General features: G+C 37.5%; 2 protein-coding genes across 4 annotated transcripts in view; both read left to right on the forward strand.

Annotated features, from left to right (window-relative positions):
• Positions 1-1,068: 1,068 nt before the first annotated feature.
• prrg2 (proline rich Gla (G-carboxyglutamic acid) 2) lies at positions 1,069-12,004 on the forward strand. 3 transcript variants are annotated; one of them, XM_058654532.1, is made up of 8 exons: positions 1,069-1,550; positions 2,313-3,090; positions 3,164-3,260; positions 4,919-5,091; positions 9,009-9,042; positions 9,172-9,304; positions 10,235-10,378; positions 11,691-12,004. In XM_058654532.1, exons 3-8 carry the CDS (start codon positions 3,176-3,178, stop codon positions 11,731-11,733), a joined length of 612 nt encoding a protein of 203 aa, XP_058510515.1. In that variant the 5' UTR covers positions 1,069-1,550; positions 2,313-3,090; positions 3,164-3,175; the 3' UTR covers positions 11,734-12,004. The 3 variants fall into 3 exon arrangements, with proteins under 3 accessions (XP_058510515.1, XP_058510516.1, XP_058510517.1); XM_058654533.1 differs by having other exon boundaries at positions 1,069-1,358; XM_058654534.1 differs by having other exon boundaries at positions 1,069-1,350.
• An 886-nt stretch (positions 12,005-12,890) lies between these two features.
• Positions 12,891-17,808, forward strand: part of prr12b (proline rich 12b) — a 35,079-nt gene continuing 30,161 nt past the window's right edge. The window contains exon 1 of the mRNA XM_058652876.1: positions 12,891-13,120. Within this exon, the coding sequence (XP_058508859.1) occupies positions 13,038-13,120 (83 nt within the window). The 5' untranslated portion in view covers positions 12,891-13,037. The remainder of the gene's footprint in view (positions 13,121-17,808) is intronic.

The raw sequence follows: 17,808 nt of genomic DNA on the forward strand, positions 1-17,808 counted from the left end.
GAACCAGACTTGAAGCTCATGTGACCCAGAGGTCATTTGAGTTTGAGACCCCTGCCCTATATTCTGGGAGGAGTTAAATTAGGGATGGATTTATTAATCTCACAATTTGTTAATCTAAATGAATTGTGATTAAAAGTTTGCTTTTGTTCTAATGACTAAATGAATGAGTAATCAGACTTCAGACAGGTGGTGAGGATAGGGGAGTCCACATCTGCTTCACTGATCATCAACACTGGCACCCACACAAGGCTGTGCGCTCAGCCCTGTCGTCTTCACCCTCTTCGCCCATGACTGCTGTGCCATCCACCCCACAAACATGGTTGTGAAGTTTGCAGATGACGCCACCATTGGTCTCATTTCCAACACAAGACCCACTACAGAGGAGAGGTCCGGAACCTGGAAAAAACCCCTCTGGGGCCAAGAGGAATGGAGAAAGAGCAAAATTCTAGGCTCCCTCATCGGTTGCTCATCTGACATCGCAGCACGGTGCATCATGGGCAATATTGCATTCAGGTCCCTTTAGAAAATCTGGATCCACAGATCAAACATTCCACTAGACAAAAAGCTACAACTGTACAACGCCACCTGTGCATCAATTATGCTTTACAGCTCCACAGACGGCCATAGACAAGCCTGAAAACAGCATGATCTCAAATACAGCTCTGTATAAGCTGTCAACAACATGTATGTAACACATGCCAGGTCCATGTTTGGCCATATTCTAACAATGACAACCGAAAACAAGCATTAGACTTTACCTTGATAGAGTCCAATATGTACAAGTCCAGAAAACTTACTGAGCATTCTGAGGACAGACCTCAAAGACAGAGGACTAGGACCGTCACGGTCTGAAGCTACGGAAGCTCGCTGAGATCATGATGCAGTGGAGAGGGTTGAAGAAAGACCACTGCAGCAGCAGAACACAGTAAAGAACACAGTGGATGAGAGTGGGGAGCTGCTGTGATGTTGGCCTAGTTTCTGGTTTACACTCCAGGGCAGAAGGGGGCGGTAGTGCACCTATAAATGGAAGCCAACCGCAGTCAAACCATAAGAAGAAGAAGAAATGCGATCATACCCACAAGGAACCTATCGCTACAAGACATCCAGAGTCCAGAGTGAATTGAGACTCATGATCAAATAATTAGGAACATGTTAAGTAGTTTTATAACTCGAGATTCTCTCAACCTGTTTATCTTCAAGTCTAATTCACGTGTTCATCACATTTATCAGTAACTGTATAAACAGTTAGTGATGATGAGACAAGCAGCCTCCCCGGGAATCAGTGGAGACGTGACCGCAGGTCTTCGTGCGTCACACCGTCACACCGTCACCCGGGACTGAAGCCACAAAGTGAGCATGTCAGTCTCCTCAACGACTCCACACTGGTTAAAGTGCTCATTATTCATATTATATTGTTGTCATTATTTCATCACACATCACCTTTGATGTGTTCAAGGCTTGTGAGAGATTACGCTGTGCATTCTGGGTAAAGGTGATGTGAACAAACATGAAGGTTCAACTTCTTCTTGACACCGTCGAACGCAATGGCTGTAGGTTTAGTATGTTTAACACCTAAAAGTACAACTTTAAGCGTCTTTGATTTATTATCTGTACAATTTAAAAGTTTATTTTGTTAGATTGATAGCAGCTAACGGACTTAGCTAGCATTCATGCTCATCTAGTGACGTGCATGCTAATAGCATTTAGGCTAACGATTGACTGCATTAGCATGCTAATAGAACCAATATTACCATATTCACACGTCAATGACGTTTATATTAACATACAATAATAGCGCCTATTGTTATCTTAATGAGTAGCACATTCATGTTTTCATATCTGAGACGCCACATGACCGCGCTTTGGTGTGTCGTGCACAGCTGTGACGTCACTCTGGGAAATTAGATTTTTCTGGTCTTTTTAAGATTAAGATTAATTTTTTATTAATCCCCTTAGGCAAAGTATTAGGCTCCTAAGTATTTTTAGGAGCAGTGGGCTGCCACCCTGAGTAGCGCCCGGGGAGCATTGGGGGTTGGGTACCTTGCTCAGGGGTACCCCAGCCCTTTATAGCCGGGTGGGGATTTGAACCGGCGACCCTCCGGTTACAAGCCAAGTTCCCTTTCCACTTGGCGACGGGCTGACCTTTTTTGGCCGTCAGGAGGGTTTTACAAATCAAAAACAACATAAATTGAAATGATAAAATATAAAGATCTATTAAGGCCTATGTCCATGCCTCGAAGTGTCCTGTGGACACTTTTACAGGCGTCTCTTTTACTATTGTGCTATCTATCTATCTGTCTGTCTGTCTGTAGGAAAATTGCATTTGGGGCCACATGAGCATTTCTTGTTGCAGTACCACGAGTGGCCACCAAGAGGCTAAATGCTGCCCTCTACAGTTCAAAGTCCTGAATCACAGTTCTCCTCCCCCTCGAACTCTGACTGTTGATTTAAGATCTAATCAGACAAAACATCCCATAAATCTGGTATGGCATTTTGACAACATCCAGACAAATCCACACCCTTCAGAGGATCCAGACCTGTGACCTGTCTCTGTGACCCAATCAGCATCAAGTGGGCGTGTTTCCCAGGGCACTTGTCTTGAGTGACTGTGGCTGCAGTTGGACGTATTTGGCCTCGGAGAGGAAGGAGATGGAGGAGGAAGAGTCTTCTGTTTGTCTGCCTATCAGATATCACTCATTCCAACATGCTGGATGCATATATAATACATAATATATAATATAATGCATATCTTAATCTCACCTAACAGTTGTAACTCTAAAACCAAATCTTAGCCTCTTACAGTGTCAGGATCATAAAGAGCTGTGACACAGCATGTGTTCTGAGCTCACTACAGACAAACACGCACACACATGCATGGAGCAGACAGACAGGTTGGTGGAGGTTCCTCCCTCCGGCTGGTATGCTGCCAAACAGGTTTGTGGTTGACGTGGTTGTAAGAAAACCGCTCCACACACACACACCAGCCTAACTCACAGTGATGTGTAAAAGTGTCTGAAAACCAAGCACAAGTTAAAGCCGCGGTTCTTCCAGAACGCTTGGACGGTTGGATTGGACTGCAGTGTGGGACAGGTGAGTGAGGGTCACAGGAGGCTCCTCCCTCATGTGATGGAATGATCTCCTCACAGACTTTTCCTTGCTGTAGGTGTTGGCTTCGATGGCAGCCTTGTCCATGGTGTGGATCCCGGTGCTGTCCCTGCTGCAGCTGGCCCACTGTGCAGTCACCTCCAGACATGCTGCAGGTAGACCACACCTCTGCACTCACAGCTGAGAAAAGCACAACACTCTTCTCCTTTCTCTTGTGTGGCATCTGCTCATAGATCAGTAACTCTGATCCAAAGTCAAATGATCTAAATCTGTTTGAATCTACATTTACTGTACAGTTTAAGGACACATTCATCAGTGACTGCTTTATTGGCTTGTATTCTAAAATTGTATTCCTTATTCTGTGTATAGTGTTAAAGTATGTCTACATATCTTATATGAAACATGTACTGTATATTATGTTTAAACTTCAGATTAGATCTTTTATAATAATTAAGGTTTCTACTAATTATTCTACTATTAGGGAAATACTTTTTCCAATTTAAAACTAAACTTATTTTAATTTCATTATATTCAATGGGATGACAATATCTTGTAAGAGGGAACATTATGAAGTGTTTCAGTCAATCAGTGGAATGAACTCAAATGAGAGTTTGAAAAAAAGAAATAAAGCCGCCATCATCTGAAATGAATGGTAATAACTGCATTTTAAGCAACAGTAGATGTTTTATTTTAGAATGCATTTACAGTGTATAGTCATTATCCTTATCCAGCTTTATAGCTCTTTATATTTTGTATATCGGGATGCAGCCTAAACTTATCAACATTACATTTGATTTATATGGTTTATGTGTATATATACATATGTGTATATATACACATATATGTATATATGTATGTATATATATATATGTATATACATATGTGTATATAAACATATGTATATATATATGTATACATAAGTGTATATATACATATGTGTATATATACACATACACATATGTGTATATATACATATGTGTATATATACACATATGTATATATATGTATATATGTGTATATATATGTATGTATATATATGTGTATGTATATATATACATATGTGTATATATATATATATGTGTGTATGTATATATATACATATGTGTGTATATATATATGTGTATGTATATATATATATATATATATGTGTATATATATATATATATATATATATATATACAAACATCTCAGCACAAGAACACTGATACATGACACCAGACACGAGACTGTGATCTATTCTTACCTGAGATGAGAGTACATTACATACATGCACTCTGAATCTCACTAACGATGAGTGTTTTATCGTTGATTTGTTTTAACTTTAAGTCTATTTTAGCATTTATTTGTTTGTGCAGATGAGTTCCAAGAAATTACACATATTTAAATTTGCCGGTTTTATCATCTGATGTTGTCAATGGAAGAACATTAAAGCGATAGTTTGTTGTTTTGTTGCTGCCCGAGGGAATCATATTTTACTTTTCTAATCAAATCACACATGCAGCAGCTCAAGGATAATGTATGTTCAACACTTAACCTCACAGTTAGTCTTTTCTGGCTGGAAAGTGACATTCGTGAACCTCTCACTTCCCCTCATCAAAGTCGACAGAGAAAATCTCTGCTGCTGGTTCAGTGCTGCCTCGTGTGGTAAGTTTGTGTCACTGAGGAAAATCTCAAAGTCACAAAATAACACTTAAAGGATGGAGGCAGCAGTGGATCGACAACTCCTGTGTCCTGTGACATATTAATAAGATAATGTGACTTTTTAAAGTGTGTTTGTGAGTGAAACTGTGTTGTGTTGTGTTGTGTTGTGCAGGAGAGCCAGTGCTGTTGGACGAGGCGTCAGCCGCCTCCTTCCTGACACGCAGGCTGCTGTACAACAGCTGGGACTTTGAGGTGGTGGTGCCTGATAATCTGGAGAGAGAGTGTGTGGAGGAGATGTGCAGTTATGAGGAGGCCAGAGAAGTGTTTGAGGACGACGCTAAGACGGTAATGCTGTTTCTCCTCTGCTCAGTCGATGATGAATCTTACCTGAACATTAGTACTAAAGTGGCACAATGTAGGATTTCAACCTTCACAGAATGTCTCCAAGATTATTTTGATGGTTTCATCAATTTAATACTGAGTGAATGTCACCTCTGTCAAAGCCTGAGCAGGTCTACATCGCCTGCATGGGCACAGCTTCTTTACGGCATATATCACAGTTTCTTTACAGCATATGTCACAGTTTCTTTACGGCATATATCACAGTTTCTTTACGGCATATTTCACAGTTTCTTTACAGCATATGTCACAGTTTCTTTACAGCATATGTCACAGCTTCTTTACGGCATATGTCACAGTTTCTTTACAGCATATTTCACAGTTTCTTTACGGCATATGTCACAGTTTCTTTACGGCATATATCACAGTTTCTTTACGGCATATATCACAGTTTCTTTACAGCATATGTCACAGTTTCTTTACAGCATATGTCACAGTTTCTTTACAGCATATATCACAGTTTCTTTACGGCATATGTCACAGTTTCTTTACAGCATATGTCCCAGTTTCTTTACAGCATATGTCACAGTTTCTTTACAGCATATGTCCCAGTTTCTTTACAGCATATGTCCCAGTTTCTTTACAGCATATGTCACAGTTTCTTTACGGCATATGTCACAGTTTCTTTACGGCATGTGTCACAGTTTCTTTACGGCATATGTCACAGTTTCTTTACAGCATATGTCACAGTTTCTTTACAGCATATGTCACAGTTTCTTTACGGCATGTGTCACAGTTTCTTTACAGCATATGTCACAGTTTCTTTACAGCATATGTCACAGTTTCTTTACAGCATATGTCACAGTTTCTTTACGGCATGTGTCACAGTTTCTTTACAGCATATGTCACAGTTTCTTTACAGCACGTGTCACAGTTTCTTTACAGCATATGTCACAGTTTCTTTACGGCATGTGTCACAGTTTCTTTACAGCATATGTCACAGTTTCTTTACAGCACGTGTCACAGTTTCTTTACAGCATATGTCACAGTTTCTTTACAGCATATGTCACAGTTTCTTTACAGCATATGTCACAGTTTCTTTACGGCATATGTCACAGTTTCTTTACAGCATATATCACAGTTTCTTTACGGCATATGTCACAGTTTCTTTACAGCATATGTCCCAGTTTCTTTACAGCATATGTCACAGTTTCTTTACAGCATATGTCCCAGTTTCTTTACAGCATATGTCACAGTTTCTTTACAGCATATGTCACAGTTTCTTTACGGCATGTGTCACAGTTTCTTTACAGCATATGTCACAGTTTCTTTACGGCATGTGTCACAGTTTCTTTACAGCATGTGTCACAGTTTCTTTACAGCATATGTCCCAGTTTCTTTACAGCATATGTCACAGTTTCTTTACAGCATATGTCCCAGTTTCTTTACAGCATATGTCCCAGTTTCTTTACAGCATATGTCCCAGTTTCTTTACAGCATATGTCCCAGTTTCTTTACGGCATATGTCACAGTTTCTTTACGGCATGTGTCACAGTTTCTTTACGGCATATGTCACAGTTTCTTTACAGCATATGTCACAGTTTCTTTACAGCATATGTCACAGTTTCTTTACGGCATGTGTCACAGTTTCTTTACAGCATATGTCACAGTTTCTTTACAGCATATGTCACAGTTTCTTTACGGCATGTGTCACAGTTTCTTTACAGCATATGTCACAGTTTCTTTACAGCACGTGTCACAGTTTCTTTACAGCATATGTCACAGTTTCTTTACGGCATGTGTCACAGTTTCTTTACAGCATATGTCACAGTTTCTTTACAGCACGTGTCACAGTTTCTTTACAGCATATGTCACAGTTTCTTTACAGCATATGTCACAGTTTCTTTACGGCATATGTCACAGTTTCTTTACAGCATATATCACAGTTTCTTTACGGCATATGTCACAGTTTCTTTACAGCATATGTCCCAGTTTCTTTACAGCATATGTCCCAGTTTCTTTACAGCATATGTCACAGTTTCTTTACAGCATATGTCCCAGTTTCTTTACAGCATATGTCACAGTTTCTTTACAGCATATGTCACAGTTTCTTTACAGCATATGTCACAGTTTCTTTACGGCATGTGTCACAGTTTCTTTACAGCATATGTCACAGTTTCTTTACGGCATGTGTCACAGTTTCTTTACAGCATATGTCACAGTTTCTTTACAGCATATGTCCCAGTTTCTTTACAGCATATATCACAGTTTCTTTACGGCATATTTCACAGTTTCTTTACAGCATATGTCACAGTTTCTTTACAGCATATGTCACAGTTTCTTTACGGCATGTGTCACAGTTTCTTTACAGCATATGTCACAGTTTCTTTACAGCACGTGTCACAGTTTCTTTACAGCATATGTCACAGTTTCTTTACAGCATATGTCACAGTTTCTTTACAGCATATGTCACAGTTTCTTTACGGCATATATCACAGTTTCTTTACGGCATATGTCACAGTTTCTTTACAGCATATGTCCCAGTTTCTTTACAGCATATGTCACAGTTTCTTTACAGCATATGTCCCAGTTTCTTTACAGCATATGTCCCAGTTTCTTTACAGCATATGTCACAGTTTCTTTACAGCATATGTCACAGTTTCTTTACGGCATGTGTCACAGTTTCTTTACAGCATATGTCACAGTTTCTTTACGGCATGTGTCACAGTTTCTTTACAGCATATGTCACAGTTTCTTTACAGCATATGTCCCAGTTTCTTTACAGCATATATCACAGTTTCTTTACGGCATATTTCACAGTTTCTTTACAGCATATGTCACAGTTTCTTTACAGCATATGTCACAGCTTCTTTACGGCATATGTCACAGTTTCTTTACAGCATATTTCACAGTTTCTTTACGGCATATGTCACAGTTTCTTTACGGCATATATCACAGTTTCTTTACAGCATATGTCACAGTTTCTTTACAGCATATGTCACAGTTTCTTTACAGCATGTGTCACAGTTTCTTTACAGCATATGTCCCAGTTTCTTTACAGCATATGTCACAGTTTCTTTACAGCATATGTCCCAGTTTCTTTACAGCATATGTCCCAGTTTCTTTACAGCATATGTCCCAGTTTCTTTACAGCATATGTCACAGTTTCTTTACAGCATATGTCACAGTTTCTTTACAGCATATGTCACAGTTTCTTTACGGCATGTGTCACAGTTTCTTTACAGCATATGTCACAGTTTCTTTACAGCATATGTCACAGTTTCTTTACGGCATGTGTCACAGTTTCTTTACAGCATATGTCACAGTTTCTTTACAGCACGTGTCACAGTTTCTTTACAGCATATGTCACAGTTTCTTTACGGCATGTGTCACAGTTTCTTTACAGCATATGTCACAGTTTCTTTACAGCACGTGTCACAGTTTCTTTACAGCATATGTCACAGTTTCTTTACAGCATATGTCCCAGTTTCTTTACAGCATGTGTCACAGTTTCTTTACAGCATATGTCACAGTTTCTTTACAGCATATGTCCCAGTTTCTTTACAGCATGTGTCACAGTTTCTTTACAGCACGTGTCACAGTTTCTTTACAGCATATGTCACAGTTTCTTTACAGCATATGTCCCAGTTTCTTTACGGCATGTGTCACAGTTTCTTTACAGCATATGTCACAGTTTCTTTACAGCACGTGTCACAGTTTCTTTACAGCATATGTCACAGTTTCTTTACGGCATATGTCACAGCTTCTTTCTTTTAATCTATTTTTTAACTTAGAAAGCTAGGTTTGATAAATGAATCATAACCAAAAGATTCATGCAGATATGTTCGTGGACATGAGGTGAGGATATTTCCTCACCTCATGTTTTTTCTTTTCTAAACAAAATAGTTTTCTTCCTTTTTCAGGACTCATTTTGGACCGACTACGTCAACAGTCACGGTAATGCTCATTAATGATTATTATTGTATGTATACTGTCTATACTACTGCATTCTTATTGTTCGTTGAGTCGTTTCACTGGAGTGAGAATGTTTTAATGTTTTAATGTAACTCTTGTATGTTCTTGAAGACAACGCTCCCAGAGTGGATGTGTCGGGGTTGGTCGCAGGGATCATGGCTCTCATTGTGTCTGCTGTTATTGCTACTGTACTGGGAATCTACTGCTACAAAGCCAAGCAGAAGAGTGGGCGGAGATCACAACAGTAAGTTCCCCCGCACACACACACACACACACACACACACACACACACACACACACACACACACACACGTGGAATGATATCTAACACTGGGTCTAGTAATAATCATGACTAGAGCAAAGTTGTGTTACTGACATGTTTTAAGTCTGAAAATCAGCTGTTTCCTACATATATGTATGTCTGACGATGAATCCTAACTTAATTTATGCACATGTTACAGTTCCTCCTTTATTTTTGCCGTAGACTGATCATTTGTTTTGTCATCATCCTCCTCTTCCTCACATACATTTACACTGGTGTAAGGAAATGAGATAAAGATGGAGTCAGAGATAAGATGACTCTAGTTATCATTATTTAATTCCATTTTTATTTTGTACTCCAGTCAAAATTCCTCAGCTGCACTCCAATCACATGTATATACAGTAGAACACTAGTTCTGACTTTCCTCTGACTACCACCAGAGGACGCTCTTGTACCACTGGTTTGAGAACCATGGATCTCGACCACAGTGAGATAAACTTTAGAGTCTGGAGGCCCCTGAACATGATGCAAAACCCTTGAGTGCTCTGGATACAAGAACATAGAACCACAATAAAGCCAGGAAACATTGTCTCAATAAATTTATATATGTACACACATATATATATATATATATATATATATATATATATATATATATCATCTGTTATACGACGTGAAACATTGTATTTGTTTGCTGTTTTTAATTCTGTCAGAATTCTACTTCATTCAACATTTTCTCTACACAAACAGATCTTCTGCAGTGTGATAATGGTGTGATGACATGATCTGTGTCACATGTTTGAATTAAACATACTGAAATATAATGAATAATAAATGCAGTCTTTACATAACAAATACGTGTTCATTATTGTCGTGTTTTGTTATCTGTGACGTTCATGTGTGCCGTCGCAGAGCTCCAGTGAGGATGGCAGCAGACGGCCGTCCATCCACAGAGATGGTGCCGCTCGTTGGGATCCCCGCTCCAGGTCTGCCCACCTACAATGAGGCTCTGCACCACAGTGGACAGCATGATGCCCCACCACCTCCATATTCAGGGTAAGTCGATGGTGGTCTGAGATAAAGACTTGCAGGTGTGCACGCTGTGTGTTTTTAATTAATTATGATTGTACATTTATAACTAAAGTCTTACACAGAAGTGCAGCAACAAGAGCATTTGTTTAAAGGAGCTCAAAATAAAGTCTAAGTAAGTGTCCAGGTCTGGTTCTATTCTACTGCTGCTCCAACACAACATGTCTGGACATTCTTTTTTTATCTGGAGCGAGAGTCCAGGGAGACCGTCGTTATTTTAAAACACGACCAATGACAATGATAAGTATATTAAAGGGACAGTTCATTTCTTTAATCTATGATCACTTAAACATATGGTCCCGGCTCGCCTCAGCACGGCACGGTTTAGCATCTCCACTACAAAAAAGTACCTACTCAACGTGGGCGGAGTCATTTCCTTTTACACACACACACACACACACACACACGAGTGACTCGTGACTTGTGAAGCAGTTGTTTTCAGTGTAAGTGAATCATTAAAAAGATTAGTTCAGCACGTCCTCCATGACCGGAACACAGACTCTGGACTGAAACGCAGCATTTGTGACGCGTGTCGTTAAATACACCAGACTCTGTTAAATACTGAGATTTTAGACTTTTCCCTGGTCGTTGTTGGAGATTAACCCACGTTTTTAGGATTGTTTAGTCTTTTTTAACTAGTTTCTACTCAGCACACTTGGAATCTCGCCAGTGCAGGTACTAAAAAACTATGCTAGTGGAAACACTACTTAACCATGCCATGCCATGCCGGGGCGAGTAGAGTAGAGTAGAGTAGAGTAGAGTAGAGTAGAGTAGAGTAGAGTAGAGTAGAGTAGAGTAGAGTAGAGTAGAGTAGAGTAGAGTAGAGTAGAGTAGAGTAGAGTAGAGTAGAGTAGAGTAGAGTAGGTGGAAACAAGCCAATGGTCAGCGCTGATTTGCTGCTGGTTCCAGAAAACACTACCAGAGCAGAAATGAGGACAAACAGATTTGAGCCTCTTACCCCAGCAAATATAATGTACACCTGCTGAAGTCTGTGGTATAAGAATCTCTGCTGCTTTATCTCACTGTTACACGTCTGTGTGTTCTGAAAACCTGTGACTCACCAAAGTGAGAAAATCTGCTGTTTTACTTCATGAGTGACAGGAACAGTAAAATAAATAAAAGATGAATAACTTCATCTTTTATTTTGTGACTTTGGTGTTTGAAATGATTTGTTTTGTAACAGTGAGGCAGCAGATGACACCAGCAGCAGCTTCTGTGTCTTTCTCTGTGGACTTTGTTGTTTTGTACTATATAAGTTTCGTCCCGTCTTTAACCTCAGGGGGGCGCCATCAGAGCCTGCTGATCCTGGAGACAACCAATGAGAGGAATGTCTACATTTGTTTTAAATGGCTGTGAATGATGGGAAGTTGTGTTTTGAGTCAGCTGTTGTTTTTATACAGTGTTTAATGTTTGTGTATTTACACAGACGGGGCACAGACCCAGATTTCACACCACTGACAGTGAGATAAATCCACAATGTGTGAAAAGGGTGGGGTTGATTTTTCTGTGCTTTCAAACTTACACTCCATAGTTTTGCAACTGTACAGTAGTTTCAGAGAATGGTTTAATATAATAAATAACAAAAACATGAAATATGGCTCCAGTCATTTTCTTCCATTTAGGGCCAAATTACAAATACATTCTTTATAAAATGTACAGATAAATGTACCTCATTTAGTGTTAAGGAAACACTAAATGAGGTACATTTATTTGGTCTGAATTTTTTCATTGCTTTACTTAAACACTTTACATTTATTTGTAATTTGTGTTTTTGTTACCATGGTAACAAAAACACCTCCATTTATATGTTTATATATGTATATACACATATACATATGTGTATATACACATATATGTATATACACATACATATATGTATATACATATATATGTATATACACATATATGTGTATATATGTATGTATGTATATATATTTACGTGTGTGTTTATTTATGTGTGTGTGTATATATATATATATATATATATATATAAACATACATATATAAATATACATGTATGTGTGTATATATATATATATATCTCTATGTATGTACTAATAAACTATCAAATAATAGAAAGTAAGTGATGAAGTATTTCAGCATACATTCACTATTCAAATACTGTATATTTCCCTGAGCTGAGAACCACTGCAGTACAGTGTGACACACACACGGTTTGTACTGTGTGTGTGTGTGTGTGTGCGCGCGCGCGCGCGCGCGGAAGGAGAGGATGAACGTCAGTCCAGTCATTCCTCTTAAAAATGGCGTCTCGTGAGGCAAATGAGAGGAAATAGCTTCAGTGTGAGGCAGAGAGCAGCAGCGTGGATGAGGCTCCACTGAGATAATACAGAGTGAATATATGGAGAGGAGGAGGAGGAGGAGGAGGAGGTGGTTAGTGCTCCTGGCTGCTGTGACCCCCCCCCCCCCCCCCCCACACACACACACACTCTCCTCCCTCCTCCTCTACTGTTCCTCCCAGTCTACACAGACACATCAGGCGGAGAAATAAACAGAGACGAGTGCAGAACAGGGAAGAGAAGGCATTCCTCCCTCCCTTCCCCTTCCTCCTCCTCCTCCTCCTCCTCTCTATCTGTCCATCTTCATCCACAGCCCTTTCCTTTCTTTCATGGAGAGGAATTATCCCGCTGCAGGCTTCGGAGATCTCGGGGCTGGATCGGGATGGAGTTACGACAGATCAGCCAAAGCAAGGTAAGCTTCCGCGGAGCCTCCAACAATGCCAGGGCGCAGGCAGTGTGCCTGCTCCGCGCCGCTGCCGCTGCTGTTACTGCTGCTGCTGCCGCTGCTGCTGCTGCTGTTACTGCTGTTACTGCTGCTGCTGCTGCCAGCGCAGGTACACAGCCAGGGTATTGTCATCAGTGGGGGAAGGGGGTGTCTCTGAAATGCATGGAATGCGATGGAAGGTTATGGTGATACAGAGGAGGGGGCGGGGGGTGGGGGGGGGTCTACTGCCTGGAAGCTCACTCTACTATTGTTGTAATAAAAATGTCCCTGCAGCTGGACAGATGTGACACGAGCCACGGTGCTGCTGCTGCTGCTGCTGCTGCTCGGTTGTCCGGTTGTCATTAAATAACACGCTAGCTTCGTGTCTGTGTTTACGCGGAGTAACTGCGGTGAGTGAGTGACGGCCGGTGACACGAGAGACACGCGGTTAAAGAGTCAAACCACGGCACACACACACACACAGAAGGTGAAGCCTGTGTTCGCTGCACCTAACGCGGGTTCCTGTCACCGTGAGCCCGGCGTGTCTGTGTCCGGGCTGCTTCTCTGCTCACACACACGCGGGCTCGCACGCTTCGAACCCCCGGCCTGCCTGTGGGTGTTCTGTCCTGGACAACCTGTCGCTCAGGTGAACGCGCGTGGCCCGCACAGCTGCTGCTGCTGCTGTGTGTGTGTGTGTGTGTGTGTGTGTGTGTGTGTTGGAATGACGCGCGGCCTCCAGCCATGCTAATGTGCTAGCCCGTGTTAGCTCTTAGCGGTCGCCCTGACAACCACATCAGCCCTCCGCCAGACTCCGCGGGCCCGTCAATGGAAGCTCGGTGTTCGCCCGCCTGTTGTGTCAGAAAGTGACTGTCCGCCACAAATGATTTCAGGTGTGCGTGAAAAGCAAAGATATGCTCAGTAAATAAGTGATTTATCAACTGAAATAATAATAAAACACACGCATAATACTCTTTACACTAACACTTTACATGTAAGCAACAGGTCACATCATCATCATGATAATAATGATAATAATAATAATGATTAATAATAATAAAACACATGCATAATACTGTTTACACTAACACTTTACATGTAAGCAACAGGTCACATCATCATCATGATAATAATGATAATAATAATAATGATTAATAATAATAAAACACATGCATAATACTGTTTACACTAACACTTTACATGTAAGCAACAGGTCACATCATAATAATGATCATCATGATAATAATGATAATAATGATTAATAATAATAAAACACACGCATAATACTGTTTACACTAACACTTTACATGTAAGCAACAGGTCACATCATAATAATGATCATCATGATAATAATGATAATGATAATAATGGTTAATAATAAAACACATGCATAATACTGTTTACACTAACACTTTACATGTAAGCAACAGGTCACATGATAATGATCATAATGATAATAATAAAACACACGCATAATACTGTTTACACTAACACTTTACATGTAAGCAACAGGTCACATCATCATCATGATAATAATGATAATAATAATAATGATTAATAATAATAAAACACATGCATAATACTGTTTACACTAACACTTTACATGTAAGCAACAGGTCACATCATCATAATGATAATAATGATCATAATGATAATAATAATAATGATTAATAATAATAAAACACATGCATAATACTGTTTACACTAACACTTTACATGTAAGCAACAGGTCACATGATAATGATCATAATGATCATAATGATAATAATAAAACACATGCATAATACTGTTTACACTAACACTTTACATGTAAGCAACAGGTCACATCATGATAATGATCATAATGATAATAATGATAATAATAATAAAACACATGCATAATACTGTTTACACTAACACTTTACATGTAAGCAACAGGTCACATCATCATCATGATAATAATGATCATAATGATAATAATGATAATGATAATAATAATAAATCACACGCATAATACTGTTTACACTAACACTTTACATGTAAGCAACAGGTCACATCATAATAATGATCATCATGATAATAATGATCATAATGATAATAATGATAATAATGATAATAATAATAAAACACACGCATAATACTGTTTACACGAACACGTTACATGTAAGCAACAGGTCACATCATAATAATGATCATCATGATAATAATGATCATAATGATAATAATGATAATGATAATAATGATAATAATAATAAAACACACGCATAATACTGTTTACACGAACACGTTACATGTAAGCAACAGGTCACATCATAATAATGATCATCATGATAATAATGATCATAATGATAATAATGATAATGATAATAATGATAATAATAATAAAACACACGCATAATACTGTTTACACGAACACGTTACATGTAAGCAACAGGTCACATCATAATAATGATCATCATGATAATAATGATAATGATAATAAGGATAATGATCATCATAATAAAACACATGCATAATACTGTTTACACTAACACTTTACATGTAAGCAACAGGTCACATGATAATGATCATAATGATAATAATGATCATCATAATAAAACACATGCATAATACTGTTTACACTAACACTTTACATGTAAGCAACAGGTCACATGATAATGATCATAATGATAATAATGATAATAATAATAAAACACACGCATAATACTGTTTACACTAACACTTTACATGTAAGCAACAGGTCACATGATAATGATCATAATGATAATAATCATAATGATAATAATGATAATAATAATAAAACACATGCATAATACTGTTTACACTAACACTTTACATGTAAGCAACAGGTCACATCATGATAATAATCATAATGATAATGATAATAATGATAATGACAATGATAATAATAATAAAACACATGCATAATACTGTTTACACTAACACTTTACATGTAAGCAACAGGTCACATGATAATGATCATAATGATAATAATGATAATAATAATAAAACACATGCATAATACTGTTTACACTAACACTTTACATGTAAGCAACAGGTCACATCATGATAATGATCATAATGATAATAATGATAATGATAATAATGATAATAATAATAAAACACACGCATAATACTGTTTACACGAACACGTTACATGTAAGCAACAGGTCACATCATAATAATGATCATCATGATAATAATGATAATGATAATAAGGATAATGATCATCATAATAAAACACATGCATAATACTGTTTACACTAACACTTTACATGTAAGCAACAGGTCACATGATAATGATCATAATGATAATAATGATCATCATAATAAAACACATGCATAATACTGTTTACACTAACACTTTACATGTAAGCAACAGGTCACATGATAACGATCATAATGATAATAATGATAATAATAATAAAACACACGCATAATACTGTTTACACTAACACTTTACATGTAAGCAACAGGTCACATGATAATGATCATAATGATAATAATCATAATGATAATAATGATAATAATAATAAAACACATGCATAATACTGTTTACACTAACACTTTACATGTAAGCAACAGGTCACATCATGATAATGATCATAATGATAATGATAATAATGATAATGACAATGATAATAATAATAAAACACATGCATAATACTGTTTACACTAACACTTTACATGTAAGCAACAGGTCACATGATAATGATCATAATGATAATAATGATAATAATAATAAAACACATGCATAATACTGTTTACACTAACACTTTACATGTAAGCAACAGGTCACATCATGATAATGATCATAATGATAATGATAATAATGATAATGACAATGATAATAATAATAAAACACATGCATAATACTGTTTACACTAACACTTTACATGTAAGCAACAGGTCACATGATAATGATCATAATGATAATAATGATAATAATAATAAAACACATGCATAATGTGTTTTATTATTACACTAACACTAACACTTTACATGTAAGCAACAGGTCACATGATAATGATCATAATGATAATAATGATAATAATAATAAAACACATGCATAATACTGTTTACACTAACACTTTACATGTAAGCAACAGGTCACATCATGATAATGATCATAATGATAATGATAATAATGATAATGACAATGATAATAATAATAAAACACATGCATAATACTGTTTACACTAACACTTTACATGTAAGCAACAGGTCACATGATAATGATCATAATGATAATAATGATAATAATAATAAAACACATGCATAATGTGTTTTATTATTACACTAACACTAACACTTTACATGTAAGCAACAGGTCACATGATAATGATCATAATGATAATAATGATAATAATAATAAAACACATGCATAATGTGTTTTATTATTACACTAACACTAACACTTTACATGTAAGCTACAGGTCACATCATAATGATCATGATAATGAAAATAATGATAATGATCACGATAATAATGATAATGAATGAATAATGATAATAATGAGTATGACTGAATAATGATAATGACAATAATAATGATAATAATGATAATGATGATAATAATGATAATGACTGAATAATGATAATGACAATAATAATGATAATAGTGATAATGATGATAATAATGATAATGACTGAATAACGATAATAATGATAATAATGATAATAATGATAATGAATGAATA

This window comes from Solea solea, chromosome 16 (assembly GCF_958295425.1).
Source record: "Solea solea chromosome 16, fSolSol10.1, whole genome shotgun sequence".
In the NCBI taxonomy this organism is placed as follows: domain Eukaryota; kingdom Metazoa; phylum Chordata; class Actinopteri; order Pleuronectiformes; family Soleidae; genus Solea; species Solea solea.

Coding starts and splice junctions, on each gene's coding strand:
- prrg2 (XM_058654532.1), top strand. CDS start 3,176: ATGGCAGCCTTGTCCATGGTGTGGATCCCGGTGCTGTCCCTGCTGCAG. Junction 3,261..4,918: donor CACCTCCAGACATGCTGCAG/GTAGACCACACC, acceptor TGTGTTGTGCAG/GAGAGCCAGTGCTGTTGGAC. Junction 5,092..9,008: donor TTGAGGACGACGCTAAGACG/GTAATGCTGTTT, acceptor TTCCTTTTTCAG/GACTCATTTTGGACCGACTA.